This window comes from Strongylocentrotus purpuratus, unplaced genomic scaffold (genome assembly GCF_000002235.5).
Source record: "Strongylocentrotus purpuratus isolate Spur 01 unplaced genomic scaffold, Spur_5.0 spur5_scaffold_14, whole genome shotgun sequence".
Taxonomy (NCBI): Eukaryota; Metazoa; Echinodermata; class Echinoidea; order Camarodonta; family Strongylocentrotidae; genus Strongylocentrotus; species Strongylocentrotus purpuratus.
In genome coordinates, this window is record NW_022145599.1 from 12,068,276 (window position 1) to 12,084,365 (window position 16,090).

The window sequence follows — 16,090 nt, forward strand, 5'->3', positions numbered from 1 at the left end:
CTCAAAAAAGAAAAAGCAAAATTTACTGAATAGCGTTTTTTCACTGACGTTCTTGGAAAGCTACGTCACACGCAGGCTGTAGGGCTAATTAAGTAACATGGAATCAACATGCCCATCATCATTACAGGCCTAGGAAATACAAACCCACGTCATAACAGTATATCGGTTGGTCTCGCCCTTACAAACATCTGTTCATGTCTCTCATTACCGCAACTTATACTTTGAAAGTCGAATTTCTATCCCCGATACAGGCCATAGATAATATAATCGTGATTACCTGTCAGTTGCTTCTTCTATTACAATACCAATACACACTCCGACAATGGAGTTCTTTAGAGTGTTCCTAGCTATTCTTCTACTTGAGGCACTCGTGCGCCATCCATTGTAACACATCATTGTCTCATTAGACCATTAGCGCTATTATATTCTTTCTAGCTCAGGTTAATTGACAGGCTCATTGAGAAGCAGAGGAGTGTTCACTAGGTCAAGTTCATCAAGGTGCACGATACTTTAAATGTCGACATCACTCAGTGCTCGAATCATTAGTTTCTGTAGACTTCTGCCTGACAACACAGCTCATATACTTCCTCCTCCTGATACCGAAATTACATTATGGTATTTGATACAGACGGTCACTTTGCCCTGCTGAGAGCAGTGTCAGCCGGTCGGCCCCGACAGGTACGGCTTCTCCTGGGATCAGGGATTGGAGTCAATCACACAGATGCAAACGGCCAATCGCCTCTCATCCGATCCATTTTTGTTGAGAATTCCCGTTATCGCATGAAGATAATTCGTATGTTACTTCGTCGGGGAGCAGTGGTGGCGCACCGAGACTGTCTTGGCCGTAGTGCATTGGTCTGGGCGTGCCTGCGTGGCCTGGACTGCGTCGTAGAACTGTTTCTCAAAAAGACTGATGGAGACATCAATTTGAATGACTCTGACGTAAACGACTGCACTCCGCTCTTCCACGCAGCAACATCTGGCAATGCAGCCACCACAAAACTGCTAGTAGATGCTCTCCGCCGGTATGACCTTAGCGTTGACATATCAAACGAAGATGGTATCACACCACTCATGCAGGCGATCCGACTTTGCAACGATGTCTGCGCCAGTATACTCCTTCATCAAGGCAAGGCCTCTGTATCTATTCGGGACAATAACCGTCGAAGTGCTCTAGATTGGGCAGAGGCCACTCGCCACATCAAGACTAATTTCCTGCCGCTGATAGAGAAATCGAAGACTGAACGGCCAAAAGCAGGAAAGTCTGGACGGCGCGGTCGTCTCATCTCCGTTTCTTCCATGAACGACAGCGATTCATCAGACAACGAATCTAGGTATTCAAATGATATGGTAGCAAGAGACGGAATCCAGCTGGACGGTGACGACATGAGCGTGTGCAGCGATGACAAGTCATTGAGCTCTTGTTCTAGTAGCCAGACCTCCTCCTCCTCTTGTGACTCTTCCCCAGAAACCATCCAAAGAATGTTTTGCAGAACACCGATGTCCTCTTGCAAAGACTCCAGCTGCCACTGCCTCGCAGATAACAGTGATGTCTCCAACAACGACCCCATCAAGAAGCAATTACAACCAGACCAGAAGCACCATCTACCGCAGCTTTATCAAGCTTACGCCATTCAGCTGACTGACACTTTCAGACCTGGTTACCAGCCGACTTCAACCAGGGCACCATTAGCAAGTGGAGACTTTAACCATGATAATTGCCAACTTGAATGCTGCACAACAGAGAAGGGCATCGAGATATCGGAAGAGAAACTTCTAAAGGTCGTCCAGGCCAACAGGAAACAGAGGGAGAACATCTCCAAACAGAATTCAGGATCACGTAAGTCGCCTTTTTTAACATTTGTTTCAAAATTCATTTATTAACGAAATGAAGATTAATATTCATTTACATGTAAACATTGGTTAATTTAATGAACATTTAATAGTAATTCTACTTAAATAAATATGGCATTCCATTTATTCAAAGAGAATAGCAACAACATTTTCTTTATTATATGATCAGATGAAAGATTATTACGGAACTGAAATAAATGCAATGTACCTGCTGCATTAGTATTTAATATAACATTCATGCAAACGTAAAAGTATTTCCTCGGATGTAAACAATGGTTAAACATTCACCATAGAATACATATTTCCGTTGTCTGACCGTCTCCTGAGTTAGTTTTTCTCTCACTTATTTTCAATACCTCTCTTTAGTGCATTGCCTAATACCAGCTGTTTCATTGTTCATTAATTATATCATTATAGAACTGTTAAATATAACTTTATCCATTTTATTTTCATTTTCCATCATTCTTTTTCATCGCAGCTCGTACAGCCACCAACTCATCCCGCCTTCCTAGCTTGAGACGTCAGCTTACTAATAAAAGATTCCAGGAAGCCTACAAAAACCGCATCGGATTTTCAACCAATCATCTCGCCCTCAACGACAATACAGAACAATCTCCAAATGACGTTACTGTGAAGCAGACGACAGGCACCAATAAACACGAGGAACAGAAGCAGACCTTTCCCTCTATATCGCCAGGAAAACGTTCTCTCGTCGGTTCTGACAACGTGGAGAGGTCTGATGAACTTTTAAAGAAAGATATTGGCAAGATTCTCTCGAGTAGTGCGCACTATATTTCTATTTAAGTAGTAAATAAAGCCAATTATTAGCTTTAAAACAAACAAACAAACAAATGGATCGAATGCTAAATTTTGTTTTATTCATGTAAGAAGATTGATCTTCATGCAAAGTTTTATGAACTGAGTTTTCAATTGCGAAAACCCCCCGATAATCAGAAAGAACAACACTTATCGATGCCCTAAGGCACGCACTAAGAAAGCTATACATTTATTCAATATGATTTCAGAAAATACCAACTGATTTAATGGTAAATTTCTTTTTAAATCAAGATATATTGAACACTTGGCTTAGGCTCAATTATTCAATGATGTTCCAGCTCGATATCATATTTCCAAAAGATAACCGAATTTTCTCACTTTGTGGGTGAGATTGTTTATTAGTGGATGGATTTTGTCGTTTACTCTATCGTTGGTCGTCATTATTTACTTGAATTGATAATAAACATTGTTACAGTACGACATTGAATGTTTAGGTCCAGCTTTATTGCCTAATAAAAAAAGTTCATATGAATCTTGTTCACTCGATGTAGTCATTTAAAGATTGCAAAAGACAGATGCACTTTGAGACAGGGTCTGAGAGAAGGGGAGGAGGAAAGGAAATATAAATATAACAATAAGTGTGACAGGGAGAGGAAGAAAAGATTTAAAAATCCGGGGATAAGAGAGGAAAGAGACGAAGAGAACACAGAAGGATTGGAAAGAGAGAAAAGTCTGAGAGAACAAAAATGAGGAAAATGGAAATATGTGAGACAAAGAAAGTGAAGGAGCGAAGAGAACTCGTACAAATGAAAGCAAGAAGAGAGAGAAAGGGAGAGAGAAAGAAAGCGAGAGAGAGGAGGGAGAGAGAGAGAGAGAGAGAGAGAGAGAAGAGGAAGAGAGAGAAAGGGGAGAGATATACATGATTGTAGAGATGTGAAAGACAGAGGGAGGTATATGACTGAACCTTAGAGCAAGAGCTTTCAAAAAAATCAACTCATGTGCAATGATAATAATAATGATGAGGATGATAATAATAATATTGTATTTTTGTAGCCCCTTTTCATAAGATATACACATTAGTGCAATGAGATTAAGTCATCAGGTTGAGTTTATAAGTTTCTGCGTTCGAATTATTGGGAAATGGAAAGAAAATATTCAGAGAGAGAGAGAGAGAGAGAGAAAGAAAGAGAGAGAGAGGGGTTACGAATATAGATGAGTGTGACAATGACAATGACAATTTATTCTCATGTTACCCATATTGGGGTATTGGAGAAGTTTACAATCAGTTTGAATTTGTAAATTTAACACCGTACAGTATACAATTCAAACCGAACTAATTTTAATCAATACAAAAATCACTAACGACGAAAGAGATACAAATTATGATAATAATAATGATAATAATAATAATAATTGATAATAATGATAATTATAATTAGAATAACAACTAATGACAACATTATTGAAAGCAATCAAAAAAGAAAGTTATTGGCACCAGTGAATTGTTATTTGAATTAATTAACTACTGAAAACACTCTTGATATCAATTTAATATTTTGATATAGGACAAAAAAGAGAAACATGAAGATAATATTGAACTCATAAAATTGTACACACACTGAAAATAATGGAAACGAAGCATTTTTTGTTTACATAATTTTACTATAAAGTCTAAACGTGTTTGTACATTATTGGAGTTAAAAAGCTGATCCATTTTCAGTGTATGCGGTCTTTCAATAAAATATTTATCGAGGAAAAAATTTCTGTCTGAGAGGCATGGAAATAAGTAATGAAACTCGTCCCCGAGTGATTGCAAATTGCAGAGAGTACACAACGGTACCTCATTTTCCTGGGAGCATTTTAGTATCTACCTGATAAAATCGGCAGGTGATGATTGCCGCAGCGAAAACGACTTAACATTGTCCGATCTCTTTTAATAAAGTGTAAATGTCGCGCGTCCTCCATACTCATGATCTCCCTTCTTCTTCTTCTGCCTCCTGAATCGACAAGACTATCTTGATCAAATTCCCTGATCATTGTGTCTGATTAACAGACGTTCTTTACCATCGCCCGTACTGTGGAAGAAAGAACAGAACCAGTTTGACTTCATTTTGAAAACCTATCGATCGTGATTGTACACAAAATGACGTTTTTATAGCTGTACTTGACAGGCCTTAATGGGTCAATGTTTGATTACAATAAATTATGATTGCTAATGAAACGTCAATGTGATTGCCTTTTTAATTAGAACTTTACAGGACTAATTTTATCGTCCACGCCTTCCTCTCTATATGATTTTTCGATAGGATCTCGTGCCTATCTCCCTTTTACCGCTCCACTTCACAATTCTTTAAATATTAAGTTGTGCTTACAATTATGACGACTCCCCTTTTTCCTATGTATGAGTTTATAATACCATACAAAATGACATTTTATATATGTGTGATGATGTACGTATGTAAAAAATAAATCAACATAAAATCTATTTAGGCATCACCCACAATCTGTCATTTTTGTTTGCCATGTATTCAGTTACATTATAATGGACTATTGAATGAACATTTCAGCTCAAGCAGTGCTTTTATATGACGACCCCTTTTTCCTATGTATGAGTTTATAATACCGTACATAGTGACATTTTATATAATCGTGATGATTGTAGGGAAACATTAACCAGCTTGTCACATTGCTTATATCTTCACTGAGGTCAGAGACGACTTCACTAGTGGTCATTTGGGGAAGCGGATCTACAGTATATCACCACTTTCAATCATGAATAAGACACAAACGATGACGGAACAACGTGTTATATTCAACTCTACAACTGCTCTTTATGGAATATCTTCCGAAACCCATGTAGGATTCGGTGAGAACACGACGATCGTTGTACACTTTTCCTGGTGCCCGATGGATTGGTCATGGTTGGTCATTCTACAGCTAATCTCGGCAATCACAGGCATCGTAGGAAACTTCCTGGTGATTGTTGTTCTTTTACATCGCAGAAGTAAAAACAGAGCGACAGATACCCTGATCGGTGGACTGGCTTTTGCAGACTTCCTTACTTCGATATTCCTCATTCCCATCCCCACGCCAGTGTACATTCCTAAGACCTGGTTGGGTGAGGTCTACTGCAGACTTGTCTTCACACAAAGCCTACTCTGGGCTTCCATAACGGTATCAGCATACCTCCTGATGTCTATATCTGTAGAACGGTACATAGCAGTGGTATATCCTCTTCATTTCAAGCGCCTCATCACTCGACGACGTATCTCGACCCTCATCGTTATCATCTGGTTCCTTTCCATCTTAACTCAACTGTTCACCTTCTTCGCTCATACTGTTGACACCTTTACCAACACGTGCAAGGATCGGTACATAAACCGCTTGACACAAATCATCGTAGCTTTCTGTTGGTTCTGCCTCATCCTCGTTGTCCCTTCTCTCACCATGCTAATTACCCAGGTTCTAATCGCTCGCAAGCTTAGTGACCGCTCCAACCAATTTAGAGGCATGACCAACAGCCCAAATGGGAAACAAACGCCATCTTTCCACATCGTGGCCAGAAACCGCGTTCTGAAGATGATGCTGGTCGTCATCCTCATCTATCTTGTTTGTTGGACTCCAAACCAGATTGCCTATCTGGGTTATAACATTGGTTGGGTTCCTGAATCTTACCTAAATAGTCCTGTTCATTCCATGCTTACATTTCTTGGCTTCTATAACTCCTGCGCGAACCCGATCATCTACGCAGCAAGGTATCCCGAGTTTCGAGAGGCTCTCAAGGAAATGCTCTCTTGCAACTCCACCAAAAACACTCTACTTTTTGGAAAAAGAGATGTCATCGAGATAGGCACCGTGGGTCGTCAGACCATCGACGGCCAAATTTAGCCAAAAGTGAGGTTGGAATCCAGCCTTGGAGAACTCAAACTCAAACTATGGAATAAGAGGAAAGCCTTGGGGTGGTTTAGGATCTACCTCCACAATAGGAAACAATATGGAGTAATCGATGGTGTTCATTCAGGTATTAATTCTATTGATCGCGGTGTACTTCAGTGCTCAATTCTAGGCCCACTATTGTATATTATATATATATATATTAATTACTTCTAAAGTTCATCAAATATTTTGTCTATTATTCTCTTCGCACACGATTCTGATATTGTCTTTTCGCACAAAGAACCTGGGATTTTACCCACAACAATTAATATGTAAATGAAAGATATAACACATAGGATCAGAACTATACTATTAAATTATCACTTAATTTATTGAAAACTAAATATATATTGTTTAGTAATATAAAAGATTAATTAACTAGAAAAATATTATTCTTAATCGATATCACTGTTATTGAAAGGGTTTCTACTACAAAAAGGTTATCATGGAAACCGCATATTGATAACATGTGTAAAAAATATGCCAGAAATATCGGAATACTTTTGAAAGTACTTTTTCGGTCACACATATTATTGAATTTATACTCTACTTTAAATTTGTTTTTTCTTATATTACGAAATTTTAGCCTGGGGCAACATGCATGCTCGTTATTGGACAGAATCTTTAATATTTCTTCAGAATTTAAACAAAATATATAAATCATTTAGACTCTCGAGCACATACAGATGCACTCGAACAAAATTGTACAGATACGTGATCTGTTTTCTTATACTATGAGGATATGTATGCTTTCGATCAGTAGAAATGAATAACCGGAAGTTCTTTAAGCAATGTTAAGGAAAAATATCGAATTACACAGCTACCCTACTATTTGAGCGGGCTCCTGTCACCTTCCAAAAATGAGAACCCAACTTACGATTTTTTTTTTTTTTACTTTTACAGGACCCAGACTTTGGAGTTCCCTTCCCAGATGATTTTAAAGAGAGACCACCTTAATACGGTTTCAGGAATGCATTTAAACGTAATTTTCTCCAGCAATATGACAAATGACTGAAATAAACAACCGTTTGTTATTTTTTACTTTTGTCAATTCATAGATGTTCGCTTTTCCATCTCGCACCCATGCCTAGCATATTTCGAGAATTTACCAGTCCCATCTTACATTATAATACTACTATCTTTCTTCTTCGCTTTACTTCTAGCTTCATATCTCTGCCTCCCCCCTCTCTCTCTCTCTCTATAAATATATCTCTTTCTCTATCCATCTACCCACCTATCCATCTTTCAGTATATTCATCTTTCTGTCTGTCGTCCCCCCTTCCCCATATTCTTTATCTTCCACTTTTAATCGCAACATGTTGTATTTTCTTTTTCATTCATATTTTTGCCTCAGTCTAGTGGATGTGTATTATGGGTTTTTCTACACGCAACAAGCCTAGCTTATGAGTAGGTTAACTTTTTATTTCCGTATTTATTGATTTACGGAACATTCTTTCAACTATGATTCAATATTATTTATTTTCATATTCCTTAAAGAAACGTTAATATTGTGTAAAATGTATTATACTTTGTAAAGTTTACATGGAATATTAATAAAAAGGTAACCAATCAATCAATGTAAGAAATGGTAGGTCTTAAGGGCTTTCTTAAAAGTATCGAGAGAAAATATTTGTCTAATGGTAATGGGTTGAGAATTCCACAGAGCAGGAAGTGATGCCATGAAGTAGATGTTTCCGTGTGTATTCATGTTTACAGGGTGTACAACCAGAAGATGTTGTGATGATGATTACAGAATACGTACTGGAGTATGTTTATGAATAAGTTCTTATATAATAGATGCACCACAGACTTGGAATCACAAAAGAAAAGTTGTAGGAAGAAATACCTTTGAGTTATACATTTTGTTAAAATCAAGTTTCAAGATAAAGTTCAGATGTTCTTCATATATCCATGAAAAGATGTATGCAACACACATTATAGCCTTAAAATAGAATAAAGATTCTAGTCACTAGAGGGCGGTATTCAATTTGATGACATCATCTGTGGACAACTCTCCATGCCTTTTGTACATCAAATTTCATGTTTTTCCTTCTTTCTTGTGATTGAGATAATGTACTCCCCCGAAAGCAAGACATAGAATGCAAAAGGATATTCTACTTCACATGTTATGAAGTCGGATTAGGAACACAAATAAATACGAAGAAAACAAAAAAATTGTGAAATTTTATGTACAAAAGGCATGGAGAGTTGTTCACAGATGATGTCATCAAATTGAATACCGCCCTCTAGTGACTAGTCATTTCAAAAAGCTCTTACTTCCTTATTCCTTGCCCGATTTAGTTCAAATTTTCACTGATATTTTTCAAATATCTTAAACTTTACAATAAAAGTAACTTAGTATGAAGGTTTTGGTTTCCTTTAATTTATCTCTGTGGATTTTGCTGTTACACCTCTTCAGAAAAAAAACCAATGTCAACTGTGTACACGCAGGTATAGTCTTTGTTGTCTTGATAGGGGTATGTGGTTATGAATGAAAACAGCCTCTGTGGCCATTTGTGAATACTAGAACACATAAACAACAAACAAATAACGATTAAACTTTGAACAATATGTCTGTTCATTATAAAGCATAATGAATACGTACATACTATGCTTTTTTTTACCTCAAAGAAACAGGCATAGTATCCATAGATGGATATTGGCTGGCGGCTCATTAACATACAGATACAAAAAACATAAACGGTATCACTATGATCCATGGAGTAACAATACTGCTTTGTAAGTTTGTGAAGAAATCGGAACCATAACGGCATTGCATCGTTTCAAATTAGGGCATTATTTACTTCTATTTGATCTCAGTCTTATAATAATAATAATAATAATAATAATAATAATAATAATAATAATAATAATAATAATGATAATACAAATACAAAATAATACTAATACAAATAATAATGCTAATACTAATAGGTTCCTTTTATCTCGCATTTCAAGACAGGGTAAATTCACACTGCGCTTTACATGAAACAAACTTCTTTAAACATTTCAAACTTATGTCTTCATGCATCAATCAACATACTTTAAATGAATACAAAACAAGGTGCATCTTAAATAAAACAAAAATAAATAAATTGTTAACAATACAGAAAAGATGTAGCTGCTGCAAGCTTAACAACAAACTAATGTATACCAGTCAGTCCTGATATCAGTATTAGCAGGGGCGTACGCAGGATTTTTTGAAGGGGGGGGGGGGGGGTTTTAAATATTTTGCTCCCGAAAATTTGAAAATCGCGCTGGCCGAAAAGTCGCTCAGTGGGGGGGGGGGGGGGGGGGGGTAAGCGGACACTTTTTTTTTTTTTTGGAGGTCAAAAAAAATCGCAACGACTCAGCCAGCCGAAAAGTCGCTCAGTGGGGGGGGGGGGGGGGGGGGGGGGGGGGGGTAAGCGGACACATTTTTTTTTTTTTTTTAGTCTCGAAATTTCATAATTTGACATTTTTTGTCGTTGGGGGGGGGGGTAAGGTCATCTAATTTAGGTTAGCCGTGGGTATAATTTTTTAATTTTTTTTTTAAATTTCATTTTTTTAAATAATAAAAAAAAAAAAAAAAAAAAAAAAAAAATACCAAAGGGGGGGGGGGTTGAACCCCCAAACCCCCCCCCCTGCGTACGCCCCTGAGTATTAGTGTAACAATAGTCATATAGTGGGAGCATGAAGTTGAACAATTCATGATTATACATAATTATATATGTTTGTTTGAATAATACTTGTTATAAAGATAGTAGTATGGTACTCTCTGTCACGAATTATTATGTATACTGTTGTATCACATTCATTTTCTATTCTGTTTTAGAATTGGCTTTCACCGTGTGAATGCGGCTAACAATAAACACAATTACAATAATGATGAGGATTATTATTATCATCATCATAATTATTATTATTAATATTATAATTGTTATCATTATTATTATTACTATTATTATCATCATTATGACTTATTAAGTAAGCAAATATCATTCCCAAAAACATGGGGGGGATGATTGTACATGCCACCCCCCCCCGCCTTGTGAGGTGGGGGGGGGGGGGGAATGCATCCCCCTCATCCCCCCCCCCGTTGTCTACGCTCCTGATAATAATACTAATTGTCATCGTTATATTTATAATAGCAGTAGTAATAGGAATAATAACAATCATTATAACAATATATTAAACAAATTACCGATTCTAAATAGAGCAACGATTCTGTTTACTTCTTGTTCTTGTTCCTCTCGTTATATATTAATACGTTTGTATTTCATACAGTGGCGTAGACAGGTTCGTACACCTGGGGGGATGACTCAGGGGCGGATCTAGCTTTTTGCTAAGGGGGGGGGGTTGACCAATAATGACGATGCGGAGCATCGTGCACGAGCCGCGAAGCGGCGAGCCGATTTTTTTTGGGGTGTTTATTTGAACCCCGTAAGTGATGTTTTCCTGGCATCTATTAACACAATGGAGACCTTAAAAAGCAGTGCATGATAACGTTTTTTTAAATCAAGTAACAGTTAAATACACAGTTATATCCAGAGTTATCATGTGTTTGGTTAAGTTACCAGATGAGTTGAATATCTTCTCACAATATTTGCACTTGAAAGGGTTTCTCTCCAGCGTGCGTTCTTTTTTCTTTCTTTTTTTCTTTTTTTTCTTTCTTTGTTTCCCCTTTTTTGTTTGTTTGTTTTTTTGGCCGCCCAAGGGGGGGTTTAAACCCCCTAACCCCCCCCCCCCGTAGATCCGCGCCTGTTTAATCATGTGGTTATCTTGTGGTTTCCAAACCACAAGATAACCACAAAATACTTGTAAGATTTCTTTTTTTACCGTCTGAATTGGCTTTCACCGTGTGAATGCGGCTAATAACAATAAACACAATTACAATAATGATGAGGATTATTATTATCATCATCATAATTATTATTATTAATAATATTATAATTGTTATCATTATTATTATTACTATTATTATCATCATTATGACTTATTAAGTAAGCAAATATCATTCTCTAAAACCTGGGGAGGATGATTGTACATGCCATCCCCCCACCTTGTGAGGTGGGGGGATGCATCCCCCTCATCCCCCCCCCCCCCCCCCCCCCCGTTGTCTACGCCCCTGATTTCATATTTCCTCTAGCTAATGCTTTCGGTTCAATATCTTATTGTACCTTCTTGTGTATTCGTATATGGATTTGCATGTATAGCGCCATGAGCGTCATGCCTGACGGACCTGGTGCGCTTTATATAGCCACCATTATTATTATTATTATTATTTGAAGTATAATATATGGTAAACATCAAGATGTTACGAGGGAAGTGTAGATATGACAGGGCAATTTAAAAACCATGTAAAATGTGAGGAGCCTTAATAAAAAGTAAAGCTTATACAGTCTGATTAATGTTCAGTAAAGGGCGTAGAGGAAAAGCAGTACCGAATACAAGAAACGTACGGGGAGAACGAACCTCGGAAAGTATATAACCTTTGGACATGCATACAGCCTACATGAAACCATTTAATATCATCAATTCAATAGTCAAGATACTTAAAGAAGTGAAACTAATCGAAACTCGGGTATTCGTATCTGGAGACAATTTCTCATGATTTTTCATTGTTACGTTACCACACTCTTTAAAATAGTATTGTTTTCAAATACTATAAGCATAGCAATCTAACTCCTCTAAGATGCATTCAGGAAGCTGTAATCTATTTCCTTCTTTCACGCATCCATTTTATATCAATTGATTTTCTATTAAGGGGAATACTATAAGGTACAGAACAAGACATTTCCATTCGTAGAATTTCATTTGGTGATAAAGAGATCCCGCAATCACTAATTCTATAATTCGTTTAAAAAAATTGTTACCACATCTATCTAGATTTACCCATCAGGATCTCAAGGGAATCGTTTTTTCAAATAATTAATTTTTCAACCACCTTAAAATATATTGACAATTATATCCCTATCAAGTATCTCTTTGCACACAGGTCATACACAAGCATACACGCGCACACACATGCTCTCTTTCTCTCTCTCGGTCTTTTTTCTCTTACTTCCTCGATTTCTCTTCTCTTTCTCTTTCTCCTTCTCTCTCTCTCTCTCTCTCTCTCACCCTCTTACTTCCTCGATTTCTCTTCTCTTTCTCTTCTCCTTCTCTCTCTCTCTCTCTCTCTCTCTCTCACCCTCTTACTTTCTCTTTCTTTCTCTCTCTCTTTTTCTCTCACACATATACATACACACACGCACACACCCACACGCACACGCGCACACACGCACACACACGCACTCACACATACTGAGAACAGGTTTTAGAATGAACGACATGTATAAACGATATCCTCTTAATAATATTTTATTACTTTACATTAAGTTGTAACTTACACATCATTAATCAATTTCATTCGCTATAATACGAAGTTTTGGTATGGGGTCATGAATTTGGTTCCAATGAACATATTAGAAGCATATGCGATCCTACAATATTCCGTGATCGTTGTCGCGGTTGAAATCGAGTCTAAAGTTAGGAAATTTGGAAATAATGAACTCTTTATGTTGTATAGCTCCCTCTCAAGGCAAAGATATTAAGTAAGCTATAAAACAATGTTTCTTGACTAAAATCGACCGATTAGCTATTCCCGTTTGGAAATTATATATCACAACTACATTTTCTGAGATTTTCATGGTCGCTGCTACTATTGTACGGCCGTAGGCGCTATTTGAAATTCATCAAAATTTAACTGGAGCACCGGTAAATTGTTAAATTCAATTTTTCTCGAAAGCAGAAGCGTTTTAGGGACTAAATTTTCTAGTGCTTATAATGCATCCACAGGGGCATCCAAATATATCAAAAATGTAAAGAATCACTATTCACCCAATTTTCAAAATTTCCCAAAACTTTGTATTACCTTTAAGAAAATATGTTATCTCTCTTCAACATCAATTGTTAAGTTTTAACAATATAAGTATTAATCATCAATGATAAGGTTTGCATATATTGTAATCTAGAGTTATCCATCTACTACGACAACCCTTATTTGGAGCATGTACACATACAATGAAATATTGATACTGATGAAGCTAGAGTGCGTGAACTAGATATATCATTTCATTATACATTTATCCATTCATTCATACATTAATTTATACATCGATTCATACATGAATTTATACATCGATTCATACATTAATTCATGCATTATTTCGTACACTAATTCATACATTAATGTTACTACAATTCCTTTAATGATTGACCGCCTTAATTGTCATGGTAGCTAGGCTAAAGCCGGGGTTATAACATGATTACAGGGCCCTAAGGGAGAACAATATTAATACTGATTGGGTTACCCTAGGTTATAAAATATATAATTATTATTATTATTATTAATATTATTATAATTGTCATTCTTATTTCATTATATGCTTTACATATATAAAAATAAAACATTGTAATTTTACAATACTGAATATTGTTTTACTTCTAGTGATATATTTATGAGGCCAAGATTGAAGTTCCAATAAATATTGTATACATACGAGAGGGTTATTAAACATCCCAATACGCGTTACATAACATTTGAAGGGACATGTTTGTATTATTAAAGACTGTCATTGTTCATATAATCCTGTCTTAAACTGCTTAAAAAATCAAGAGTAAAAAGATTCATCAAAATGCCTTGAAATAAATGAAATGTTTCATTTGTGATTCTACTTTTCAAGGTACGTTCGAGTAAATTTGAAATAGTAAAAACGTACATAATCATTGCAATACATCTAGGATTACTTAGTCTGTTTAAGTCACTGTCGCAAACCAACAGCGATAAGCCTCGTACGACAATGTGTTAGACGATGTCGTAGTAGAAAACATTGATTTAATCAGATGATACATTTGCAATCATACGGAAATGTTAAATGTGCTATTTCTCGCATTTATCAAAGACGAGATATCTAGGAAAAGGAATTGCTCAAAAAATATTATGGTCGTTGCACTCTACAAAAAATTCCATCCTTTTTTTTTTATTTCTAACATTTCAGCTCATAAGGATATTGAGGCTACCCCTGCTTACCCTGACGACCACATAGTTATATTGTCACATTCTTCTACTCGTTAGGGATCAAGTCATTGGTTTTGAGATTAATCGTTAGATATTTCGTCAATTGATCAAAGAAATATTCCTGTCCCCTCACGTCCTCAGTCCAATAGAGGTAGGGTCTGCCGTCAATGAGATACAACCTCGCCAAGAAAGGTATCTCATCATCTGGGATGTCTTCGATGAAGACCGCGACTACGAACTCAGTCTGGGTGTCACTCACATGGTCCATCGCGGTGCGGAACTTGAGCATGAACCAGCGATCGCGCACGGCGGCTCTGCTTAGTAGAATGACGGTCTTGTAACTCCGGCTCACCACGTAGTCAATCGCCTCCAAGTAATGCATATCTGGCACTAGGTCTTTGTCACCAAAGACGTTCCTCTTAAACTGCGGGAGTCTTTCTTCGAGAGTTGGTAGAAGATGTTCGCGAGCCCACTCTTCGTCATCGTCGTAGAAGATGATATTCATGTCGAACTCATAATCATTGTGGTCTCGAGCGTCTCGCATCTCGTTATACCCAACGGCCGCTAATTTCAAGAGAAAGAGTTTGTGCCTCAACTGCCATCGATTGTGATGAACGAGTACGACGATGACTACGAAGGATATGATGGCAAGGGGAGTCAAAGAATAGAGGGCAATGTTAGGGCTACAAAGCTTTTTGGACTCAAAATCAAACAGCGGTTTATCGCGGAGAGGCTCTAAAGACGCTGACGAACAAATAGTTTTATTCTTGTTCATGAGTACAAGTGGTCCGCTAATCCAGGCAAGAAGCCAACTTAGTTCACAATTGCATTCAAGTGGGTTCCCTGAAAGATCGACAGATGTATGAGAAGGCCCAATCAGTTCGAAAGTACTTTGGTTGAGTCTTGTTAACTTGTTTTCTGATAACAAAAGTGTTGTCAGCCTGCTATTGTTCAGAAACAGGTTTATATCGAGGTATGTCAAACGGTTATTATGGAGATCAATTCTTGTCATTTGTCCAAAATGTTTGAATATATCAATAGGAAGTTGCTTATATTGTTTCCCCTTAAGTTCAGCACCCGAAGGAATTTCAACGCCTCAAAGGCTAATGGATGAAGCAATGATATTTGACAGTCTTCCAAACTGAGATTTTGTAGAGCAGACAGTGGTTTAAATGATAAATAATCTACACGGTCATATATAGAGCCGATTGAATTTTCACTCAGATCCAAAGTCGTCAGACTAACCAGTCCATCGAAAATAGAGCTATTTGTAAAAATTTGAACGCTCTCAAGCTCGGTCTTTCTGAGGTTCAAATGCACAAGTGATTGTAAACTTTCGAAAGGATAGAAAGTCATATAAAACAACGGGTTATTGTTAAGGAAAAGAGATTTTAAGCTCGGAATGACCACTTGAATATGAATGATATTACATTGTGACAAATTGATAGTTTCAATTTGTTCTAGTCCTATAAATGATTCCAT

At 37.0% G+C, this 16,090-nt stretch overlaps 3 protein-coding genes across 4 annotated transcripts; 2 read left to right on the forward strand and 1 right to left on the reverse strand.

Annotated features, from left to right (window-relative positions):
- The first annotated feature begins 504 nt into the window (after positions 1-504).
- Positions 505-3,163, forward strand: AnkAT-1 (ankyrin-containing gene specific for apical tuft-1). 2 transcript variants are annotated; one of them, XM_030983886.1, is made up of 2 exons: positions 505-1,840; positions 2,342-3,163. In XM_030983886.1, exons 1-2 carry the CDS (start codon positions 613-615, stop codon positions 2,656-2,658), a joined length of 1,545 nt encoding a protein of 514 aa, XP_030839746.1. In that variant the 5' UTR covers positions 505-612; the 3' UTR covers positions 2,659-3,163. The 2 variants fall into 2 exon arrangements, with proteins under 2 accessions (XP_030839746.1, NP_001191242.1); NM_001204313.1 differs by having other exon boundaries at positions 553-1,840; positions 2,333-2,658.
- A 2,258-nt stretch (positions 3,164-5,421) lies between these two features.
- LOC590039 (D(2) dopamine receptor-like) lies at positions 5,422-6,630 on the forward strand. The gene has a single exon (XM_789661.2). The coding sequence runs from the start codon at positions 5,422-5,424 to the stop codon at positions 6,517-6,519; it is 1,098 nt and encodes a 365-aa protein (XP_794754.1). The 3' UTR covers positions 6,520-6,630.
- A 6,812-nt stretch (positions 6,631-13,442) lies between these two features.
- LOC115923479 (toll-like receptor 4) lies at positions 13,443-15,617 on the reverse strand. Its single transcript, XM_030984203.1, has one exon. It carries the CDS (start codon positions 15,381-15,383, stop codon positions 14,655-14,657), a length of 729 nt encoding a protein of 242 aa, XP_030840063.1. The 5' UTR covers positions 15,384-15,617; the 3' UTR covers positions 13,443-14,654.
- Positions 15,618-16,090: the final 473 nt, after the last annotated feature.

Coding starts and splice junctions, on each gene's coding strand:
- AnkAT-1 (NM_001204313.1), top strand. CDS start 613: ATGGTATTTGATACAGACGGTCACTTTGCCCTGCTGAGAGCAGTGTCA. Junction 1,841..2,332: donor CAAACAGAATTCAGGATCAC/GTAAGTCGCCTT, acceptor TTTTCATCGCAG/CTCGTACAGCCACCAACTCA.
- LOC590039 (XM_789661.2), top strand. CDS start 5,422: ATGACGGAACAACGTGTTATATTCAACTCTACAACTGCTCTTTATGGA.
- LOC115923479 (XM_030984203.1), bottom strand. CDS start 15,383: ATGAACAAGAATAAAACTATTTGTTCGTCAGCGTCTTTAGAGCCTCTC.